This window comes from Centropristis striata, chromosome 4 (assembly GCF_030273125.1).
Source record: "Centropristis striata isolate RG_2023a ecotype Rhode Island chromosome 4, C.striata_1.0, whole genome shotgun sequence".
Classification (NCBI taxonomy): domain Eukaryota; kingdom Metazoa; phylum Chordata; class Actinopteri; order Perciformes; family Serranidae; genus Centropristis; species Centropristis striata.
Genome location: NC_081520.1, coordinates 3,517,149 through 3,541,421, shown reverse-complemented (window position 1 = coordinate 3,541,421; position 24,273 = coordinate 3,517,149). Strand labels below are relative to the sequence as shown.

The window sequence follows — 24,273 nt, the reverse complement described above, 5'->3', positions numbered from 1 at the left end:
TTTTTTTAATCTCACTCGTTAAAGGGGCAGCTGTCGCTCAGCTGGTAGAGTGGGTTGCCCCCCAACCGAAGGGTTGGTGGTTCGATCCCTGACCGTCACAGCCTACTGAACCCCAAATAAATGAATGAATGAATGAATTCCCAATGGTGGCAGGTGGACCGTTTAGGGTAGCCTCTGCCACCAGTATGAATGTGTGTGTGAACGGGTGAATGTGTGCAGTCTGTAGTGTAAATCGCTTTGAGTGGTCGCAAAGAGACTAGAAAAGCGCTATATAAGTGCAGGTCCATTTAAAGTTTTGAAAACTTGAAACTGTTGGCTGTCAGTGTTTTTATGTATTAACAGTGGTCTGTCCCTGTATGTTTCCAGGAACTTGCCGAGGACCTCTTGTGGTCGTTTGTTAGCATGATGCTTGAATGTTTTTCGTGTACTGTTATAAAAACTCAGGTTTATGATTTCTTTAAAACATCCAACTTGAATTTTTCTGCTTGAACTCAAACCTGCTGACTGCTGTTAAATGTCTCTTTTCCATAGAACAAAGAGCCTTTCTCATGAAAGGTGTTTATCACTTGGCTGATGAGAAACGTAAGAACAAGTTTACTTTGATTCTGAAATATTAATGACTCATTATAAGTAAGGTAAGTGAATGAAGTGAACGTAATGTTACAGTAACTGTAAGTCAATAGCGTGTTTAACAGGCAAATTAAAACTGTATCAAAGTTATCTCTGTCCAAAACTAATCACTGTCCATGGTTTTGTTAACTTAGATTTACAGATTTCTGTAACATTATGTTACCTTTGGGATACCTTAAACATGTTAGGCTTAGGGTTGGTAGTATAAGTATTGTTTAATGTTATGTTCTGTTAATTTGTGTGCATAATTATTTTTAAAGCAAACACAGTTAGCATCATATATATGTAATGGGTGGAAACATGCATTTATTTGTATTTTATTTTGCAATTTTGTGTACATTTTGTGAAAATAGAAAATGAAGATTGACAGGTTAGAAAAAAAACAACATGTCAAACGAGAAAATGCTGGTTATGACACAAGTAATTTGTGGCATCTCTCCTCCCTTCAGTACGATGTTCTGATCCCATGAAGGACAGCAGCTGTGACTCCAAGAGTCCCAGATTCTTCTACAACAAGAACACTCGGGGCTGTGAACAGGTGACCAGTGGCTGCGGGTCCAACAGGAACACATTTGATACCCGAGGGGCCTGTGAGACCTTCTGCAATGAAAGGCGTAAGAGACCCCTTAAACATACATTCATGGTTCATGTCACCCTTTGTTGTTTCCATCATATCATGGAGGGCAACTGAAAACTTTTCTGTCTGTTGATAAAACATACATTTATTCGCTCAATGTTGTCTTTCCAGGTGTTTGTTATCTACCAGTGGCGTATGGTGAAAACCCATCTGCTGGCCATAGTGGTGGTCCTCAGATCAGAGCCGAGCCTGATGCGAAGACCATCAGAGGCAAGCCTGATGCAAACGCCCCTCACAACTTCTTCTTCCACAATATGTCAAGTTTCAGATGTGAGGGATTTCACTTCAGAGGCAGTGCGTCTAACGGGAACATCTTCAGCACTGTGGAGGAGTGTGAAAGTCACTGTGGTGATGTTAAAGGTAACATACCTCTTTAAATACTGTTTTTTTACTTTGTTTACTCTTGATGGATAGATTCTTTAACTGGTGGATGAAATATTCAGATCCTTGTTACCACAGTTTAAGTACAACTAAAAGTTCTGCAATAAAATTGTTCCTTCACAAAAGTATACACAGAAAAACAGGAAACACACTGGAAGGGAAACAACATAGAGATTAGCAATGAGGGAGAAGTCGGAGTCAGGGTTCAGTGGCGGGTCCTGTTGAGGTCTAAGGTTTATTTGGACTGATAACTTCAACCATAAAAAAGCTTCCAATTTCCAGTCAATTTGGACTGATAACTTCAACCATAAAAAAAAGTTTCCAATTTCCAGTCAATCGGCAAATTGAAGTCAAAAATCCTGTTTTTTTAAACAATCTGTGCCCTCTCTACTTTCCCCTCCAGCGCGATGTTTTGACTTCATGGAAGACAGAAGCTGTAAGCCCAGATTCTTCTACAACAAGAACACTCGGGGCTGTGAACAGGTGACCAGAGGCTGCGGGTCCAACAGGAACACATTTGATACCCGAGAGGCCTGTGAGACCTTCTGCAATGAAAGGCGTAAGAGACCCCTTAAACATACATTCATGGTTCATGTCACCCTTTGTTGTTTCCATCATATCATGGAGGGCAACTGAAAACTTTTCTGTCTGTTAATAAAACATACATTTATTCGCTCAATGTTGTCTTTCCAGGTGTTTGTTATCGACCAGTGGAGTATGGTGAATACCCATCTGCTGGCCATAGTGGTGGTCTTTACATCAGAGGCAAGCCTGATGCAAACGCCCCTCACAACTTCTTCTTCCACAATATGTCAAGTTTCAGATGTGAGGGATTTCACTTCAGAGGCAGTGCGTCTAACGGGAACATCTTCAGCACTGTGGAGGAGTGTGAAAGTCACTGTGGTGATGTTAAAGGTAACATACCTCTTTAAATATTGTTTTTGAATTCTGTTTACTCTTGATGGATAGATTCTTTAACTGGTGGATGAAATATTCAGATCCTTGTTACCACAGTGTAAAAATACTGTTATAACTAAAAGTTCTGCAATAAAAATGTTCCTTCACAAAAGTATACACAGAAAAACAGGAAACACACTGGAAGGGAAACAACATAGAGATTAGCAATGAGGGGGAAGTCGGAGTCAGGGTTCAGTGGCGGGTCCTGTTGAGATCTAAGGTTTAATTTGGACTGTTAACTTCAACCATAAAATTTTTTTCCAATTTCCAGTCAATCTGCAAATTGAAGTCAAAAGTCCTGTTTTTCTAAACAATCTGTGCCCTCTCTACTTTCCCCTACAGCTCGATGTTTTGACTTCATGGAAGACAGAAGCTGTAAACCCAGATTCTTCTACAACAGTACCAGTTACAGGTGTGAACAGCTGTCCAGTGGTGGTTGTGGGTCAAAGAAGAATGCATTCGATACCCGTGATGGCTGTGAGGCACTCTGCAATGAGAAGTGTAAGAGAAGTCTTCAAATACATATTGTTAAGACGTTAATTATGAGCAGCAAAAAGACACCAAACATGAAATTATTCTGTGCATCTTTGTCCTTCCAGACCGTTGTTATCAACCTGTGGAGCATGGCCACGGGCCATTTCGCCTCAACCATTACTCAATTCCGCTTTCCAACTTCTTCTTCTACAACGTGTTGACTTTGAAGTGTGAAGGATTTCAATCCAGAGGCATGGGGTCTAATGGGAACATCTTCAGGACTGTGGAGGAGTGTGAAAGACTCTGTGGTGATGTTAAAGGTAACAGACCTCTGGCTACTCTTTCTGCTCTTGTTGGATCAAATCTTTACCTTTGTATTTATTATTTATTTGGAAGAATAATTCATATTCTCTGCTGCAGTAGAATTAATAATATGACACTGTACAAAAAATTCTGTTAAGTAAACGCCCAGTTTTCTGGTTAGTTTCATCAGTCGAATGCAGTTGAAGTATTAAAAATATAAAGATGTTCCTGCAGACTGTCACTATTATATTTGATTTCATTAAATTATCATTACTCATGCATTAATGTGATATGGATAAATGAAGTGGAGTATGAGTTGAATGTATCATAAAATGGAAATACTAAAGAAAAGTACAAGTACATCTGTATGCATGATCAGCTTCCTTGTTGTTTTCTGAATAAATATTTTCCTCTATCATCTGCATACAATCGAACATCAGCTCTAATATATACATACTAATTGATGACACTGGTCGATAGATATTGTCAGATATGTTAAAACCATGATACTAAATTGAGTTTTCTGTATGTTTCAAAACGGTGACCACTCAACCTACTATGGGTTCAGGCACAGTGATGTGTGTTGAGGTTCATGGCTGGTGAAGCATGGACTGCATAAGAATCAGATTTCTACAAATATATGAACCCAACAGAGTAGATAATTTACCATTTGATCAGCAGCAGTTAAAGTGTTATGTTTCATATCTCATATCAGCATTCTTTACACAAAACAAACTGCAGCCCACGTGATGAACATTTCATTAAAAAAAATGATTATGGTCTTACCCTTACTTATAAATTAAGTCCATTGCCCGATCCTTCTGGACAGAAATGTCGGTTTTAAAAATTCTGTCACTGTGGATTAGCATCACAATCCTTGGGCTCATGAGTGCCCCCTCCCATGCGGAAACAGAAGGACCTGCCTCACCCTATACCTGTTTTTGACAAATATAACCATTTAATGTTTTGTTTATTTTTTCCATGATGACAGGTAAGGCTCTACCTCCCGTGCCTTACCAGACCACACGTCACTGTTCAGGTAATAATGTGTATTTTCTGCATTTTCTTCTTTTGTTTAACTGTCTGTTTAACTCTACATTCATAATAAATTATATTAATCCAGTCATTCCCTCTGCAGACCCTGTTCCTGCCCAGAACTAAGGTAACAGACATCCAACTTGACACTTTTTTGACTTGTTATACCTATCTTTACACTTTACTTCCATTTTTAGGTTCCATGTAATTCACAAATTAGTGTTTCTTATTTTGATTTGTCCACCTGCTGTGGATTCAGGTGATAACAAGTTAATGTCTTGCATTATCTTTACTAGTATACCCATCTCTTCAACTGTACAACTGTCAGGATTCTCGGATGTCCCAAAAAAATTGTATAGATACCTCTAAGCGCTGCACCATTTGTGTTGGGAACATAGCTTTACAAATGAATGATACTGTACCTTGCGATGGGGCACCATTTCTGTTGTAAACGCGTTACCATAAATGCTACCCCTACCATGTGGAAATCTAATACCTAAGGGTAAACCTGAGCACCACTTGTGCTGGTCTCACAGTTCAAAAGTGTGGTTGGATGACTATCAGAATGATTGATAATTATTAATTATAATAAATGATATGACTTGATTGACTCTAAGTAACCTCAAGATGGGGCACCACTCTGTAAAACAGAGATAAGATAGCCCATTCACCTAAATCAGTCTCATAGTCACTGTCATCTCAAAGTGACTAAACTATCAATTTTGAACACTGATTAATAATTAACTTAATAATTATAATCAAATTACCATATTCATATTTAGTAGATCTTGAAGGAATTTGGAATTATTTTCATAGAAGAGGTTGACATATAATTCATAGTGTACAACATTAAATGGACAGCATGTATATTTCAAAAAGGTAGTTATTCCAAATAAACAAGGTAAAGCAAACAAAACACACAAGCTATAGAGTTTAGTGATCCACACAGTCTAATCTAAGATGAGAACAAGGAAGATGTATAGGCCTGGAGTTCTTCTACAGAGCTGTATGTCTGTTAAAAGTCAATTTAAAGTATATTGCTTGTGAATTAGGGTGAGCAAATCAAGTAAGTTGGTAGAATTAGTCTGCATGTAAGACTTAATGTCTGTGTAAAGCAAGATTAACATACAACTTCAAGTGATTTGACTCATATTATCTCAAATCCACAAATCGACCGAAGTTCACATGTGGCAAGATCCCAACACAACAATGACAAACATTACTAACTCCTCAAATTTGAAAAAATATCGTTCATTTCAATCAGGTGTTTCAGCTCCTTAAATAAGTTCAAATAAGTCAACATTGACTTTTGGTTTCACTCGGTGCACGAACAGCGGTTTCCATCCACCTCCACCTCCTCCCGATGCGGACTTTGATTGATTACCTCGGAAACAAACATTGCCAGGGAGGAATTACATATAATTATACATGTGGAAAAAAAAGCTGTACATACAGACAAATATTTTTTTGATTATTCTGTTTCTGTCTCTGTTTCCCTCCAGGTACAGGCTAACTAAAGGATAAGTCTGGTGATCTTCTGTCATTTTCTTCTCATAAAGAAAGAGACGCAGTCATTTACTAAAACAGCAGGTTACTGTAGTTATTATTAAACAGACTTTAAGAATTTGTGCATTTGCTGGGGACTATTTTCATGCTGATATTTTTGAAATTATTTTGTGATTATTATTTGACATCATGTGATTTTGTATTTTGGGTAAAACTCAAGGATTTTTCTTACTTTTTGGGGATTTTTGTCCTCTGGGTGTAGTTTGTTTTTGTAATTTATAAAATAACATATTTACGCATTTGATTTACTGAATTATTCTCCAGGTTTGGAATTAATCATATATTTGTGTCACTGATCATTTATTGAATTTTGAAACTTCCTGATTCAAATAAAATGTAACCAAGAACTGGACATATTAAAATCTATCATCTGATTGTTTTGCAAGTCTGGTCTATTTGTTGTTAATATATTTAAATGATCTGCTTTGAGGAACTTTATAAGAGACAAGAACAAAGACACAGTCCTGTAACCCCTAAGTGTTCAATCATAATCAAATAAATAAATATTTATGAAGAAATCCAATTCCAGGAATAGGTTCAAAATTGAATTAAAAAACAATATAACACAGAAAAGGATGTGAAGTGAAAAGAGATTAAAGCAGTTTCAAAATGATTAATTTTGAATTTTAAACTGAACACAAAAATGCTCTTTATCCATATTTCAAACACCAGGGATCAGTTGGGTGACTTGTTCTTGTTTCATGTCCAACAAATGATAAATCTCCAGCCTGTTGGAGAGCAGAGCTGCAGAGGTCTCCACATGTTATACATACTGTAGTATTGTCATGTTTCCAGCCTCTCCTGTCCTCTCCTCTCTGCTCTGTGTAAACAGATTTTCTTTTTCTTGAGAAAAAGCCTGATGCTTTTATTTGATCTTTATAGTCCTAGTCCACATGTGTATGATATTATTGAAAGTCTTGTCACTGAAAGCTTTTGTAAGACTCCTTTCAGGGAAAGTGTTAGAGCAGCTTTTTCCAGTAAGGCCACCATAAACAGGAAATAAAAATTTTCACTATATAAATATACGTATATAGGCGCTGCCATCTTGTGCTGGTGATGTCACACAGAGCCAGAGTCTGAGCAGTAGAGACACAGAGTGGAGCTACAGTATCAAGTTCACGCCCAAACATCTGTCAAACCATTCAAGAGTCAGTTACAGTTGTCAAGCATGACTTCACAGCCCTGTTTTATAGAATCAAATAACTAATTAAAACCAAACTGATAAAAAAAAAAAATAATGTTTGAACAAACATCAGCATGATAAGAACGAGCTGAAATGATAAAACATTTATTTGAGCTCTACTTTGAGTTTTTAGTTTTCGTGTGTCCCATCCACTAACATGGAGGGAGCAGGGCTTATAACCTGTACTGCAGACTGAGACTGAAGCAAAGCCAGGTCAGTGTAAATAATTTAAAATTGTTGTTCCAACAAAAAAGACAACAAAGTCAGTTTGTTGAGTCTTTCAATAGCATTCCTTTACTGTCCTAGTGATCAATGTCCATGCATGAGCTAAATACCACGTCAGACAAGCCAGTTACATATAAGGGGTAGAAAAAGACAGAAAAATGTATCAAATGGGGACTTAATTACATTGTCGGGTCAGATTTTTGGGTGCAGACTGATTGATTTCAGTTTCAGAATAATCGGAATGTGAGCTGCTTTTTTAATAAGAATAATAATAATAATAATAATAATAAATTTTATTTGTAAAGCACTTTTCATTGTTAAAAGCAATCCCAAGGTGCTACAGAGTACAACAAGATTAAAAACAGGTTAAAAGGCCAAAGCACAACGATACATTTAATAAAAGGCTTTTCTCAAAAGAAAGGTTTTTAGGCCTTTTTTAAAAGAGTCTGTTGTTTGTGGAGCCCTCAGGTGGTCTGGGAGGGAATTCCACAGGTGGCTGAGTAGAAGGCCCGATCGCCCATTGTATGGAGCTTAGTCCTGGGGGGGTGTAAGGTGTGTTTGTTTCCAGAGCGGAGGGTACGTGTGGAGGTTAGTGGTGTGAGGAGTTCTTTGAGGTAGGGTGGGGCATTTCCATGGATGCACTGATGGGTGAGTCGGGATATTTTATAGTCGATCCTGGATGAAACAGGAAGCCAGTGGAGTGAGTGAAGGATGGGTGTGATATGGTCATATTTACGCACCCTCATCAGGACCCTAGCAGCGCTGTTCTGGATATATTGCAGTTTTTGTAGGCTCTTGCTAGGAGTCCCGATGAGGAGTGCGTTACAGAGTTTGGAGAGTTTGGCGATGTTCTGGAGGTGGTAGAAGGAGGTCTTGCAGAGATGTTTAATGTGGGTGTCGAAGGTCATACAACCAAAGAAGTTTGTTACGCTGTTTAAAATGTTAATAAAAACAGAATGCATGACATATACAGAATTTAGTTACAAGAAAATAATAGTTTCCCACTTGTCTTAAACTGGATGTATCTAACAAAGAGTTCTGTTTTTATTATTATTTATTTATTTTAATACCTCCACATTTTTCCCTGTTTACATCATGTTCTGGGCGTCTGTGGCTACAATGGTCGGGAGGTCGTCCATGGTAGTTTATGACCCTGTGCTAGATTAGAACCCAGGTCTTCTGCCTTTGTGGTATGTACTCTACCAGTGAGAAACCAGCACACCCCATGTGATGCAGATTTAAAAAATGATGTGAAATGTGAAACAAAACTATGTGGTTATGTTTTGGCACCCAAACTACTTGGTTACATTGAGAAAGAATATCATAGTTTCGGTTGAAATAACCATTTCTGCACTTAACTCAATGTGATGCAAAACATGACGCTGTAACGTACCAAAGTTAACTTTTATTGGTATCTAAAAATAAGAACACTGACTTTATAACCACCCATACACACACACACACACACACACACTCACGCTGGAAACATGTTGGTTCACATTCAGGTTGGTTGGCTTTGATCGGAACATGAAAGTTAAGATGGCTGGTGTTTATTAGTAACCTCTAAGTGAAACTAAAGGTGAACTCGTTTTTAAACTATGAAAGAAATGTTGAAGGACTGGTGCAGTTTGCGTTGTGTTGAAGAGGAATGCATGGTGATGCAGAGTGGGCGGGACTCAGGTATAAGTTTCATTTCCTCGATACAGACCCAGCGCACATCAGGCAGTTTATCCTAACACTGTCCTGCTGAGTTCAGCAGCTTTGACGCGCTGTTAAAATACTAGGAAACAGAAGCTAAAGTTATGATTAAGAAGGCTTTGTTTAGGTTCCCGTCCTGTCTGTGGTTAGGGTTAGGGTTCTGTCTGTGTTTCCTGGTCTCTCCCGGTCTGACTCAGGTCCCCGAACCCGCGGAGTGCCTCGTCTCCGGGGTCTACAATCTGATCCGGCTGCCGGGGAATGAAGACGCCAAGAGCTGCTATCAACATTGCTTTGATGAGCCCAAATGCCACATGGCTGTGGTGAGCAAACCGCTCAGCGGCGCACATCAGTGTCTGCTGGTCAACTGTCTGAACCAGGGAAGTTACAGGGTAGTCCGAGACCCCAGCGCAGAAATCACTGTTTACCCCAAGAGCACCATTGATGATGGTAAGATGGAATCTAATTTTCTACAAATTCTGTATGTTTAATGCTATGCCATCGTTCCGACATGTCCTTGTTCTGATGATGAGATGGTCTAAAGAATATCCCATTGGACTGAGAGCCCTTTTGTCCAAAATGGTCAGAAAATACACACTCTCCCTGGAGTTTGTTTTTCTGGCTCTTATTTATTTATTTATTTATTTATTTATTTATTTATAGAGGTGGTGTACTGAAAGCTGGAACCTAATGATTGAGAAGCAGCTCAGCATTGTGTGTCAAGTAGCTCTAGTCATATATCTATAATACATATTTGCTTGGGCTGCTGTTTCGAGTTTAGAGTCTACAAATGTTAAGACAATTATGATATATTTTTAAAAGAATTGTGTTTAATAACATTTGTTAGACACATTTTGACCGACCAAAAAAAAAACATGTCTTTAGCTTGCGATTTTTCAAAAATCCAGCAAGAAATCCGGTCCTATCTATCTCGTCTTCCAGTATATCTCCCAGAGATCACAGCATAATTTTATGCACTCAGCTCAAGTTTCACTGACTAACATCATCGCATGGTTGTGTTGCTATGCAACAAGGAATTCACATATCACCGCAGCACATCCAGCCTCATGTATCACCTCAATGCAAAACATATATCAGCTAGCAGCTAGTGTGGTAGCTAGTGTGGATTGTGTTTTACTTAAAAAACCAAAGTATTATAGTTTACAGAAGGTCTACCTACCTATAGGCTACCTGAATTTCTGAAATGTACTATATTTCTAAATATGCTATTGCTACACTTAATGTCAAAAATTGCACTGGTCTGTTAGCCTGGGTATACCCATACTGCCTTGCGCGCTTGAATTTCATTTCGAACCTCCATCCAGTCTGGCAACCAGGGAGGTTTCTTAGCCCTGTTTTAGGGATCCAATCACAGAACGGGGAGGGACGGCAAGACGATGACGCGTAATACTCGGCACTTGGAAGCTGGTAGTTTTCTTACGGATCCAACATGGCTGCTGCAGACGCGAAACTCTCTTTAGCTGTAGATGGTGTTTTAAATAGTTTAGAGCGAAAGTTGAAAAGCGAAAGGTCTCTCAGCGGCTCCGCTGTCCCCCGGCTCGTAGCGAGGTCACCGGCGTTATGGTAGCGGGGCTATTAGCCTCTAGCGGCGCTAATCACCGCCGCTACCGTAACGCCACTGACCTTTCAAACTTTATTTGTGTGTCTGTTGTCTGTTGAAGCTTCCACATCCTGTCCCCCCTCTTTATTCTGCTTCTCCCCCTGCATACCTTTCCCTGAACTCTGAACTCCTATACATACCTCTCCTATCCTTAAGTGACCCTAGTCCTGTCATTAAGTAACCCGGTCATAATTTAGAAACTCAGCCAACCCGAGTATATTCCCCGCTCCCACAGAGCTCTCCTGTGGGTCAGATTTACCACAGCGTTGTCACACAAAAATATGTCTATGGAGCAGTGTTTTTGGACAATTGACTCGTTGGGGCAATGGATAATGCCCCCTCGGACAATGTGCTTTGACTCCAATGGGACAAATTTTGGACTATAACAATGAGACGTATGAAAAATGGTCTGTCCCTGTATGTTTACAGGAACTTGCAGAGGACCTCTAGTGGTCGTTTGTTAGCAGGATGCTCGAATGTTTCTGGTGTGTTGTAATAAAAACTGTTTTCTTCATAACATCCAACTCGAATGTTTCTGGTTGAATTAAACCTGCAGACTGCTGTTAAATGTCTCTTTTCCATAGAACAAAGAGCCTTTCTCATGAAAGGTGCATATGGCTGGGCTGATGAGAAACGTAAGAAAAAACGTATTTTGATTCTGAAATATCAATGACTCATTTAAAGTCTCAAATTAGTAATTTGTGTGAGAATGAACTGAACATAATGTTACTGTAACTGTACACCAATAACTTGTTTAAAAGGAAAAATTCAAAGTTATCTCTGTCCAAACTAACTTTCAGTAACATTATGTCACCATTAAGACACCTTAAACATGTTAAGTATTATCTTATGTCATCTTCTGTTAATTTGTTTGCATAATTATTTTCAAACCATACACATATAGCATTATATATATGCAATGGGTGGAAATGTTTGTGAAAATAAAAAAATAAAGATTGATAGTATTTTTGACAAAAGTAATTTGTGGCATCTCTCCTCCCTTCAGTACGATGTTCTGGTCTCATGAAGGACAGCAGCTGTGACTCCAAGAGTCCCAGATTCTTCTACAACAAGAACACTCGGGGCTGTGAACAGGTGACCAGTGGCTGCGGGTCCAACAGGAACACATTTGATACCCGAGGGGCCTGTGAGACCTTCTGCAATGAAAGGCGTAAGAGACCCCTTAAACATACATTCATGGTTCATGTCACCCTTTGTTGTTTCCATCATATCATGGAGGGCAACTGAAAACTTTTCTGTCTGTTGATAAAACATACATTTATTCGCTCAATGTTGTCTTTCCAGGTGTTTGTTATCTACCAGTGGAGTATGGTGAAAACCCATCTGCTGGCCATAGTGGTGGTCCTCACATCAGAGCCGAGCCTGATGCGGAGACCATCAGAGGCAAGCCTGATGCAAACGCCCCTTACAACTTCTTCTTCCACAATATGTCAAGTTTCAGATGTGAGGGATTTCACTTCAGAGGCAGTGCGTCTAACGGGAACATCTTCAGCACTGTGGAGGAGTGTGAAAGTCACTGTGGTGATGTTAAAGGTAACACACCTCTTTAAATACTGTTTTTGAATTCTGTTTACTCTTGATGGATAGATTCTTTAACTGGTGGATGAAATATTCAGATCCTTGTTACCACAGTGTAAAAATGCTGTTATAACAAAATGTTCCTTCACAAAAGTATACACAGAAAAACAGGAAACACACTGGAAGGGAAACAACAGACAGATAAGCATTTAGGGAGAAGTCGGAGTCAGGGTTCAGTGGCGGGTCCTGTTGAGATCTAAGGTTTAATTTGGACTGATAACTTCAACCATAAAAAAAAGCTTCCAATTTCCAGTCAATCGGCAAATTGAAGTCAAAAATCCTGTTTTTTTAAACAATCTGTGCCCCCTCTACTTTCCCCTCCAGCGCGATGTTTTGACTTCATGGAAGACAGAAGCTGTAAGCCCAGATTCTTCTACAACAGTACCAGTTACAGGTGTGAACAGCTGTCCAGTGGTGGTTGTGGGTCAAACAAGAATGCATTCGATACCCGTGATGGCTGTGAGGCACTCTGCAATGAGAAGTGTAAGAGAAGTCCTCAAATACATATTGTTAAGACGTTAATTATGAGCAGCAAAAAGACACCAAACATGAAATTATTCTGTGCATCTTTGTCCTTCCAGACCGTTGTTATCGACCTGTGGAGCATGGCCAAAGGCCATCTATGTACGCCAACCCTTACTCTATTAAGTCAGAAGAGCCCGATAAAGACAGCTCTCCCAACTTCTTCTTTTACAACATCTCGAGTTTGAAGTGTGAAGGATTTCACTTCAGAGGCAGGGGGTCTAATGGGAACATCTTCAGGACTGTGGAGGAGTGTGAAAGACTCTGTGGTGATGTTAAAGGTAACAGACCTCTGGCTACTCTTTCTACTCTTGCTGGATCATCTTTATTCAGTATTCATTTCCTTTTTTTTTCAAGACAGGGTTTGACATTTTTTGTAACTTTGAGTGCTTTGCTCTGTACATTCTGTTGATAAATATCGTAAAACCTTTTGATAGAAAGTACAGTTACTCCCTCTGCAGACCCTGTTCCTGCCCAGAACACAGGTAACAGACAGACAACTTGACATTATTTGAAAATATTCTTCTCTTATCTTTACATTTTACTTCCATGTTTATCTTTGATGCAATTCACAAATTGGTGTTTCTGATTTTAATCTAGCTACAACAACCAGTCCAACTCCTGGGAATTCAGGTCATAACACGTTCATTTCCTGCATTATCTTTCCTTTTATAACTACCTCATCAACTGTACAACAATGATTAACATTACTAATTCTTTACCAGATACTACAGCAGTTGTTCCTACAGAGAGGGCAGGTAACTATATTAACTTAATATTACTTTATATTATATATACAGAGTGATATAAAGAAAAGTAATTTGTCATTCATGGATTTGTTTATTGATTTATTTATGTTGGGACAAAGCACAGTTATCCACATCACTTTAACATATTTATTTAACATATTTAACAGATATTTCAGTCACTCCCTCTGTTCCTGCCCAGAACACAGGTAACAGACAGACAATTTGACTTTTTTTATTATTATTATTAAAAATGATTCTTCCCTTGTCTTAACATTTTACTTCCATGTTTATCTTAGATGCAATTCACAAATTAGTGTTTCTGATTTTCATCTAGCTACAACAACCAGTCCAACTCCTGTGGATTCAGGTCATAACACGTTCATTTCCTGCATCATCTTTCCTGCATCTTTATAACTACCTCATCAACTGTACAACAATGATTAACATTACTAATTCTTTACCAGATACTACAGCAGTTGTTCCTACAGAGAGGGCAGGTAACTATATTAACTTAATATTACTTTATGTTATATATACACAGTGAAATATAGAAAGTGATTTGTCAATCATGGAGTTTTTTATTGATTTGTTTATGTTTTATGAGGACAACATCACTCTAAATTTGCCAGGGTAGTTTTTTTTTACTGTGGGACCTTGACCAGATGTTCAATAACCATTAAAATGACAATTGAATGAAACAACACGTAAAACAGAATAGCTGAAAGTTGGTGAAACATAAAGCAGCTGAACAGAGCATAGAAGTCTAAAATGGGTAAAACAGGAGACATGCAGAGAAGGAAATGTAGAATGCACAGAGCAAAAACAACACATTATTACATTTTTCATTGTGTTTGTAAGTTTATGAGCAGCTTTCTTAATGTTTTTATTTAAATATATCACTGTATCATCGGCATACATTCAAACATAAGCTCTTACACATATTGCAGACAGATCATTGATGTACCATTTGAAGAGTAGAGGACCAAGAATAGAGCCCTGGGGTACTCCAGGATAATTGCTGATACTGTGACCTTGATTAATATAGTCAGGCATTGAAAAAATCTGATACTAAATTGAGTCGTCTGTATGTTAAAACAGTTACTACAACCAGGCAATCTGCTGTGGGTTCAGGTAATAAAATTTTTTTTGTTGTCTGCATTATCTTTATTTGTATAACTGTCTGTTTAAATCTACATTATAACAAATATTATTAACTCTTGAATAGATAATCCAGTCACTCCCCCACACCTTGTTCTTGCCCAGAACCCAGGTAACCGAGAGCCAACTTACACATTAATTTATTTTTTCAAGACAGGGTTTGAAACTGTGTGTAACTTTGGGTGCTTTGCTCTGTACATTCTGTTTGATGATATCGTATAACCTTTTAACAGATATATCTCCCTCTGCAGACCCTGTTCCTGCCCAGAACACAGGTAACAGACAGACAATTTGACATTTTTAGTGTTTCTGATTTTCATCTAGCTACAACAACCAGTCCAACTGCTGTGGATTTAGGTGATAACATGTTAACTTCCTGCATTATGTTTCCTTTTATAACCATCTCCTTCAACTGTACAACAACGGTTAACATTACTAATTCTTTACCAAATACTACATTGGTTGTTCCCACAGAGGGGGCAGGTAACTATACTTATTTCAAATTACTTTATATTATAAATGTGAAATACAGAAAGTGATTTGTCAATCGTGGAGTTTTTTATTGATCTCCTTCAACTGTACAGGTAACAGAGAGCCAACTTGACGCTTTTTTAAGAACTTATTATACTTTACTTTACACATTACTTCCATGTTTATTTTGATTATCATGATATTTACAAATTATTGTTTCTTATTTTGATTTGTCCACCTGATGTGGACTCAGGGGAAAACAAGTTAATTTCCTGCATTATCTTCTTGTTTACCAATCTGTTCAACTGTACAACAATGATAAACATAACTGACTCCTTAAATTTTAATAACGATAATTCATTTCAATCAGGTGTTTCAGCTCCTGAATCCGTAGTCACTGCAGGTATTCATATTATTTTGACTTTCTTTGCACAACATCTTCACTTCATGAGGGTTAAGATTAGATGCTTAACATATGTGAACTTCTCATATAGTCACTACAACGAATGGATTTAACAGAATCTATGTCCAGAATTTAAATGTCAGGATCTAAATCAATGATACGAAAGTGAGTTTGTCTTTAATGCCTCAAACCCCCTCATCTTCATCTGTGTCTCTCCTCTTGTTCAGCCATAGTCTTCAAATTTTTTCTGGCTATTCTTTTTGTGGTCATCTTGGGCGGTATGGCCGTGTACTTCAGAACTTCCTGGTGTCCACCCAACAGGTAAAGTTCTCTGACCATTTTCACATACAAAAAATGCATTATATGTCATCTGTACAAGCAGGATATTACAACCCATATTTACATTTGTTATTTGGTGGCAAAATGTAGTGGCCATCGTAGTTATGAAAGGAGTAAAGGAGGAAGCTGGTGACTTATAAAGAGTGCCAAACAAACCCCAGACTTTCACCCAGGGGATGGCCGTCCATATCCTGTGTGAAACCAAAAGAAACATTAACTTAAGTTAATGTAATGGACATACCTATCAGAGGTCAGAAGTCCAGATAACAGCCCGTATAGGAATCTGGACTTCTCCGCCAACCTTCAGCTAACTACAAAAATAATCTTCTACCGTCCAAAAAGCTCCAAAACTTCACTGGAGACAGAGTTTAGGCAAAGGTGTTTATTCTCAAACAAGAATTATCCCAATAGTGGGGCAGCACAGCTAACCTATTGTTCATTCTGTGATAAAAGCACCAAATTTGGGGCGTTCCCGGTGGCACACCTGGTAGAGCGCGTACCACAGAGGCCCAGTCCTCGTAAGCGGGCGGCCCGGGTTCGAATCCGGCTCGGAGCCCTTTCCCGCATGTCTTCCCCTCTGTCTCCCCCTTTCACTCTCAAACTCTCCTGTCAATAAAGCTACAAAATGCCCCAAAATATATATATATATATATATATATAAAAAAAGCACCAAATTATGTACACATATAGCTTAATATATTGAGAAAAAGACTGGATATTGGGCCATCGCATATTTGCATTCTGATGACCATAGCCAGCAATTTTCCAAAATGGTGGCCTCGACCTCCTCCACATGCGGACTACATATATTAATACATTAAAAATTATATATATATAATCATCAATGCAGTTTTGTGGTGAGAACACAATTTTTTGGAGGCTGGACTGCATTTGGCGTACTGACCATGAAACTCTTTTGTTTTTGTTTTGATCTTGTGGTATTGAGCTGTACACACAGACAAAGCATTGAGTATGATTCTGTTTGTGTCTTCCCTCCAGGTACACGCTAATTAATGGATAAGTCTGGTGATCTTCTGTCATTTTCTTCTCGTCGACAAAGACGCAGTCATTTACTAAAACAGCAGGTTACTGTAGTTTTTAATAAACAGAGAGGAGGAAATTGTGCATTTTCTAGGGACTATTTTCATGCTCATACTTTTTCATTATTTTGTGATCATTATTTGACGTCATGTGATGCTTTATTTTGGGTAAAATTCAAGGGTTTTTCTTATTTTATGGTGATTTTTTTTCCACTGGGTTTAGTTTGTTTTTATGATTCATAAAACATAACATACTTACACAGTTGATTTACTAAATTATTCTCCAAGTTTAGATTTTGTCATATATTTGTGCCACTGATCATTTATTACATTTCTAAAATGTCCTAATTAAAATAAAATGTAACCAAAAACTGGACATATTAAATGTACCATCTGATTGTTTTGCTTTAACAACGTCTTAAAATGTGATAAAACAACACAGAAGTCTGGTCTTTTTATTGTTAATATATTTAAATTATATTCTTTGAGGAAAAGAGACAACAACAAAGAGGCAGTCCAGTAGCTGGAGTGTAGAAGTGTTCAATAATAAATAAACTAGAAAATTTCTAAAGAAATTTTGAGTGTGCTTGACTCTGGCCCGTGACTCTCACCCATTCATTATCAGAATACAATTTTAACTGTTTTCAAAATGGAAAAGAGGAGGAAGTCCTGTAAGATAATAAAGCAGGTGTTGGTGTGTGTATCTGTCTGTCAGTCTTTGTCTCTCTGTTTGTGAGAGAGAAGGATAAAATGGCCGACATTCAAACTGTATTATTGACAGTCATTGTTACTATACCAAGAGTTCAATAAAGTTAATCACAGTCCGAACACCAATCAGAGCAGAACAATCAACTGGAATCAAATGCAGCTCTTGATTTAACACCAATGAGATAGACACAAAAACAGTTTAAAAGTATCTCTCGAAACAGAAAGCGAGTTTCCAAATTTATTTTTTGACAAACTTTTCTCTCCCTTTGCACTCTAGGGATGATGTAGCTTCTCCATATCGTTAGCCTCATAGCATTATTGCCTAAGTCATTTTTTGGCCAAATTGTGATATCTGCCTAACTTTACTCTCCTACCACTGCTGCATCTTTCTGCCTTATTGCCTATGTTCTCAGCCTATCAGAACACTTGTTAGAGTCCAAAATCACTTTCTGCCTTAGTCATCTCTGTGACTTAGGCATTTTTGTCGCTACATACAAACCAAACTACATTATTTATATGTAAGAGAAAAATTGCCTTAGTCAGGGCATATTCTGCCTAAGTCACTTTTATCTGTTATGAAATCGATGTGTGATTTTTTATGCAAACTTGTTCACACTTCTATTTGAACTTACTGTTACAATATCAATTAAAAATACCAATGGGCTTACTAAAAATTTGTTTTTTTCTTGTTTCCCGAAAACGTTCAAATATGACTTAGGCAAATATGCTATGATGCTAACGATATGCTAAATGGACCTGCACTCATATAGCGCTTTTCTAGTCTCTTTGCGACCACTCAAAGCTCTTTACACTACAGACTGCGCTCATTCACCCGTTCACACACATTCATACTGGTGGCAGAGGCTACCCTAAACGGTGCCACCTGCCACCATTGGGAATTCATTCACACACCGATGAACGCAGCATCAGGAGCAATTTGGGGTTCAGTATCTTGCTCAAGGATACTTCGGCATGTAGGCTGCCATGGTCAGGGATCCAACCACCAACCCTCCAACCAGAAGATGACCCGCTCTACCAACCGAGCCACAGCCGACCCAAAAATCTATCATCACATGTTAATGAAGAGAAATGGTATACAGGCTCCACCCTGAGAGACATCAGACACTTTATATAAAGAAAATACATAAAAATGCTTCATTGGCACAAATTCAATCTGTGATAAATGTAAGAACCCTGAGACTGAATTGTTTTTTATAATTTTAATATGGTAACATGGGGGGATTTTTTGGCGTTTTTTTTACTGAATATTTTGAAAACCGTTTGCCGAAACCCTTAGAAAAGTCATATCACACTTGTCATGGCCGAGCCAGTCGATTTGATACCTTTTTAGTGTATGCATGTATGTGTGACCAAAACTCTGAGAGGAGTAGTCGACCGAAAAAAACACGGAATAAACGGAAGAATAAAATCTAGGATTAAGCCCGGTGAATAGTCTATAAATATTTATGAAATAAGAATTTCAATTTCAGGAATAAGTTAGAAAATCTAATAAATAAAACAATGACTGAAAAAAGAAAAGACTATTTGGGAGCTAAAAGCAGCTACAAAATGATTTATTTGGCTTTTTAAACTAAAAAAACAAAATGCTTTTTATTCATACAGTTGAAACCAGAAGTTTACATACACTAAATAAAAAGACACATATGCTTTTTTTCCCACTGTCTGGCATGAAATCAGACAATCATTTTTCCTGTTTTAGGTCCGTTTGGATTAACAAAATTATTTATATTTGCTAAATGCTAGAATAATGAGAGATGGATTTTTAAGACAATTTTTTATTACTTTCTTCAAAGTCAGAAGTTTACATACACTAACATTATTATGCCTTGAAACAATTATCTCTGTACTGTCAATAAAGCTACAAATGCCCCAAAAAATATCGAAAAAAAAATAAATCCTTCTCTCATTATTCTGGCATTTAGCAAATAGAAATCATTTTGGTAATCCTAACGGACCTAAAACAGGAAAAGTGATTGTCTGATTTCATGTCAGACAGTGAGAAAAAAAGCATATGTGTCTTTTTATTTAGTGTATGTAAACTTCTGGTTTCAACTGTATGTCAAACAGACAGGAAACAGTTGGACGACTTGTTCTTGTTTCAAGTCCAACAAATGATAAATCTGCAGCCTGTCGGAGAGCAGAGCTGCAGGTTTTCTGAGGGGAGGCTGGCCAGTGACCCAAAAATCTATCATCACATTTTAATGAAGGGAAATGGTATACAGGCTCCACCCTGAGAGACACCGGACACTTTATATAAAGAAAATACATAAAAATGCTTCATTGGCACAAATTCAATCTGTGATAAATGTAAGAACCCTGAGACTGATTTTTTTTTTAAATTTTAATCAGAACTTAAACAAACAAACTCAGCCTCTGCTGTTGAACACTGAAACCAGACGTCTTAAAACTATCAGCAGTGGTGCATTGAAGACATATATGCACATGCACACAAGCTGGAATATCATTAATTTACCATTTCTGTCTCCACTACTCATATCTACTCTGATTACCAGAATAACAGTATCATTTAAAAGTGTAATTTAGGATAAATATACCAATTACAACACAACACAAATGTAATATAAAGCTTCCTACTACTTTATTATCAACCCTCTTAACCCCAACAAGCAGTTTCAGGGCGGGTTTTGCTCTTTTTACATTTTACTCTCTGTGTCCATGCATTTCACTGCAATATATAACATCTATATAAATCTATAAATCCTGCAGCTTTATGGAATCAGCACAATCATGGCTAGAAGGTGGGAACGACTCAAAATGTCTTTTGAGCGGAATAACACAGTAATAATGACATTAATAATCCCCATCGTGCTGTCAATATGAAAAATAAATAAATAAATTAAATAATGAAAATAAATGTTATATGAAAAAAAAAGTTACAGGCATGAAAATATATACAAGGTTAAAATAATACTATAATACAAAAAAAATAAAGATAAACTAAAATGGAAAAAGAAAAGCAAATATATATATATATATATATATTAAATTGGCTTTTAACAAAGACACAGTTTTGTAACAGCTCATACGACCATTTGGCTAGTCATCCTTTCACAGCATGAGTTTCCTGACTCTTTTATGACAAACACACACACACACACACACACACACACACACACACACACACACACACACACACACCTCATTTGTAAGCCTACATTACTTATTAGAACTCTTGATTACAAATGCTGTCTATTTAATGTTGTACACTGTGAACGACATGCTAGCCTCTTTTGTGAAAAGAATTCACGATTCCTCCAACCACTACTGAATATTAATATGTTAATTTGATTATAATAATATTCATAATTACTAATAAGTCTTCCAAATTGATAGTTTAGTAACTTTATGAGACTGATTTGGTGAATTGGCTATCTTCTCTCTGTTTTACAGATGGTGCCCCAACAAGCTATGACTTAGAGCAAATCAAGTCATATCATTTCTTATAATTAATAATTATTTATGATAATTATTAATAATTGTGACAGCCATCTAACCACATTTTTTAACCGTAGAGATCCACACAAGTGTTGCTCATGTTCATCCCTACATATTTGGTATCCTTATGGGAGGGATAGCATTTTTGATAACGCCCTTTTATTTACATATTTGACGCCCTGTGCAAAGTCATCATTGATTCATAAAAGAGGCATCCTTAATTCCCAACAACACTGAGCCAGAGTCTGAGCAGTAGTGACACAGAGTGAAGCTGCGGTATCGAGTTTCTGTCCTCCTGTCAAGCATGACTTCACAGCTCCATTTTGTAGAATTAAATAATTAATTAAAATCAAAGTGTTTAGAAAAATTACAATTCAATTAATTAAAATGAATGCTTGAACAAACATCAGTTTGATAAGAATGAGCTGAAATGATAGAAACATTTATTTGAGCTCTACTTTGAGTTTTTAGTTTTAGTGTGTCCCATCCACTAACATGGAGGGGGCTGGTTTAAAACCTATTCTGCAGCCCGCCACCAGGGGGTGATAGAGATGTTTTGGTCTCAATAGTGGGGAGCTGTCAGGTCATTCATCTTTATATACAGTCTGTTGTGTGGACTGTGCCTGGCAAAGCCAGGTCAGGGTAAATATTTTTTTTAAGTGTGGTTCCAACAAAACAGAAATTATGAACAAATGCTATCGAAGCACCTTTAAGCAAAGCATCAAAAACTGGGGGAAAAAAAAGTATGAATCTGATTTTGTAGAATATGGATACCCGCAGCCATGAATGTTGATACTGTTTTATTAATGTTAAGTGTTTTTTTCTTTTGTTATGTATGTCTCTTGTGTATATGAAAAAAAACCCTAATAAACATTACAGTTTTAAAAAAAAAAACTGGAAAAAAACAACACAGCTACATTATGAGATTAAACCGCTGAAGTCCAGGAGATTTTGGTTGAAATTTGTCAACCTCCTATGCATTCATTTCCGTCTCTGTTTAACATCTTTCAGTCTGTCCTTACATCACATGCATGGCTCCTTTTTCTCCACACAAACTTTACTATCAGTCAGATTTTTCATTTTATTTTAATTAACAAAGGATAAAGCTGCCAGGAACCCAACAAACAGGCAAAAGACACAGGTGTCTTTGGAAATGTACCATTTTTTAATTTATTTTCTTTACCATTTATACACACAAAAACAGCAGAAATAATAATAAATAATAAAACTACAAAACAGTCTATTTGCGTGTAAATTAAAAATAGTAATAGTTTCCATTGTAGACAGAAAATTCACATTTTAAAAATGGTCTAGAAACATGAATGGCACACTGTGAAAGCTCCTATGATTGAACTTTAACTGGCTTTCTCAGCTTGTCTACATATCATATATAAATAAAGTTATTACTGTAAATAAACATGTGTATTTTCAATAAATAGATGGACTCCAGAGGGTTAAAAACCATATGTGACACCCTGGACATTATTCATTCATTGGTATTATTTACGTAATTAACTGGGCCACCCCCTTAAACGACATATCAGACATATCAGGCTGACAAAAGAATAATGTAAACAACACTGCTAGAGCCGCAATGAGTTTATAGCAGGTGTGTGAATGATCAACAATCAATGTTATTGGCAGAAATAGAGGGCCCCAAAACTGAATTTTGCTTAGGGCCCCATGGTGGCTTGGGCCGGCTCTCTCTCTATGTGTGTGTGTGTGTGTGTGTGTGTGTGTGTGTGTGTGTCTGTGTGTGTGTGTGTGTGCTGGGGGTCGTTAGTGGGGGTAGGAAGAGGAAAAGATGACCATTTCCTGCTGCAGTTAGAAAATAAAACAAACAGGAAACACAGCACAGAACTCCCAGATCCCAACGAGGAGCGAGTGGAGAAGGCATAAAAACCAGTAGAGTCAGACAGAACCAGTGGGCAGAGGGACAGAAGAACCCAATAGAACCTGGCAAACAGAACAAGAAGGAAGGAACCTGCAGCTGTAAACAGACAGACAGTAGAACCCTCTGCAGGAACAGTAGAAACTGACAGCAGAGTACTAACAACCAGCACACACACGTGTGCGCGCGCACACACACACACACACACACACACACACACACACACACACACACACTGTGGCAGAGATGTCACAGTCTTGAGGAAAAGTCGTGGATTATTTCTTATTCTACAAAAACAGAAGAAAAAGGTAAGAGCTGCTTCTTTAATTTCCCTGTGTGTGGTATAACTATAAAAACATGATTTATTTATTTATTGTTAAGAAAACATAATTTGGTTTAGTTTGTATGTTTTTACAATAAAAAAAAAACACTTTCAGACATTATCAAACCTGGATATCTTACAGAAAATGATTTAATGTCTGTTGCTGATCTAATAATTCAGATTCAGATATTATTAGGGCCTCGGGGCAATCGCACCGAGCACTGGTCCCATACAGCAATAGCTGTAGGGACCAGTTTAAAGTGGGGGTACGATCATTTCCATGCAAGGCTCGGCATTTATCAGTTTGGACGTGAGCGGAGGGTACGATCAGATCTCAGTCTGCTCTCAGCTCGTGTACGCAGGTTTGAGTCAGCGTGAAGTCCACACGTCTGAGTCTGAGAATTGATCTTAGACTATAGTATCGATGCCTGGAGCTGATAAAACTCTGTGGTGTTTTGATTTTTAATGGTGACAAACCAAAGCATGTTTAGACTACATCATTTATCATTAAAACATAATCCAAAAATAAATACACCCTGCGACTAGCCTGGCTAACACCAGACTAATCTCAAATGAGATTTGGTCTGGAAACTAGCCATTCATTTCTCCGTAGAGGAGGTGTGGTTTACGATCCTCCAGAGCCGTTTATTGGACGCTTAGAATGTCTATCAAAGCGTCTGTAGGTAGCTCTTAGCCAATCAGATCAGTTATACCAGATGACGTAGTAGAGCAACAGAAATGGATGTTTGTTGTGTGTGTGTCTGTGAGAGAGTGTTGCTTGCTGCTTTGCTTCTCCAGTTCTCGCTTTCTGCAAGATTATTTATTTTCACGCTTTATTCCCCCTCATGTCATTCAGCCACACACATCCACTGATTTTATGGGCAATA

The 24,273-nt window shown here is 37.7% G+C and overlaps 3 protein-coding genes across 3 annotated transcripts in view; all 3 read left to right on the top strand.

Annotated features, from left to right (window-relative positions):
• The first annotated feature begins 367 nt into the window (after positions 1 to 367).
• LOC131970415 (actinia tenebrosa protease inhibitors-like) lies at positions 368 to 6,348 on the top strand. Its single transcript, XM_059331802.1, has 10 exons — positions 368 to 582; positions 1,080 to 1,244; positions 1,379 to 1,627; positions 2,052 to 2,207; positions 2,342 to 2,563; positions 2,948 to 3,106; positions 3,205 to 3,399; positions 4,374 to 4,421; positions 4,521 to 4,544; positions 5,920 to 6,348. Exons 1-9 carry the CDS (start codon positions 549 to 551, stop codon positions 4,541 to 4,543), a joined length of 1,251 nt encoding a protein of 416 aa, XP_059187785.1. The 5' UTR covers positions 368 to 548; the 3' UTR covers position 4,544; positions 5,920 to 6,348.
• A 2,650-nt stretch (positions 6,349 to 8,998) lies between these two features.
• Positions 8,999 to 17,416, top strand: LOC131969864 (papilin-like). The gene is made up of 19 exons (XM_059331088.1): positions 8,999 to 9,071; positions 9,240 to 9,536; positions 11,292 to 11,342; positions 11,714 to 11,878; positions 12,013 to 12,261; positions 12,631 to 12,789; positions 12,888 to 13,109; positions 13,290 to 13,313; positions 13,429 to 13,461; positions 13,554 to 13,586; positions 13,745 to 13,783; positions 13,912 to 13,944; positions 14,042 to 14,074; positions 14,676 to 14,708; positions 14,803 to 14,847; positions 14,987 to 15,010; positions 15,577 to 15,609; positions 15,837 to 15,930; positions 16,948 to 17,416. Exons 1-19 carry the CDS (start codon positions 8,999 to 9,001, stop codon positions 16,967 to 16,969), a joined length of 1,662 nt encoding a protein of 553 aa, XP_059187071.1. The 3' UTR covers positions 16,970 to 17,416.
• Positions 17,417 to 23,053: 5,637 nt separating this feature from the next.
• Positions 23,054 to 24,273, top strand: part of exoc3l2b (exocyst complex component 3-like 2b) — a 67,295-nt gene continuing 66,075 nt past the window's right edge. Inside the window, exon 1 of the mRNA XM_059331199.1 lies at positions 23,054 to 23,372. The gene's annotated coding sequence lies outside the window, so the exon portion shown is untranslated. The remainder of the gene's footprint in view (positions 23,373 to 24,273) is intronic.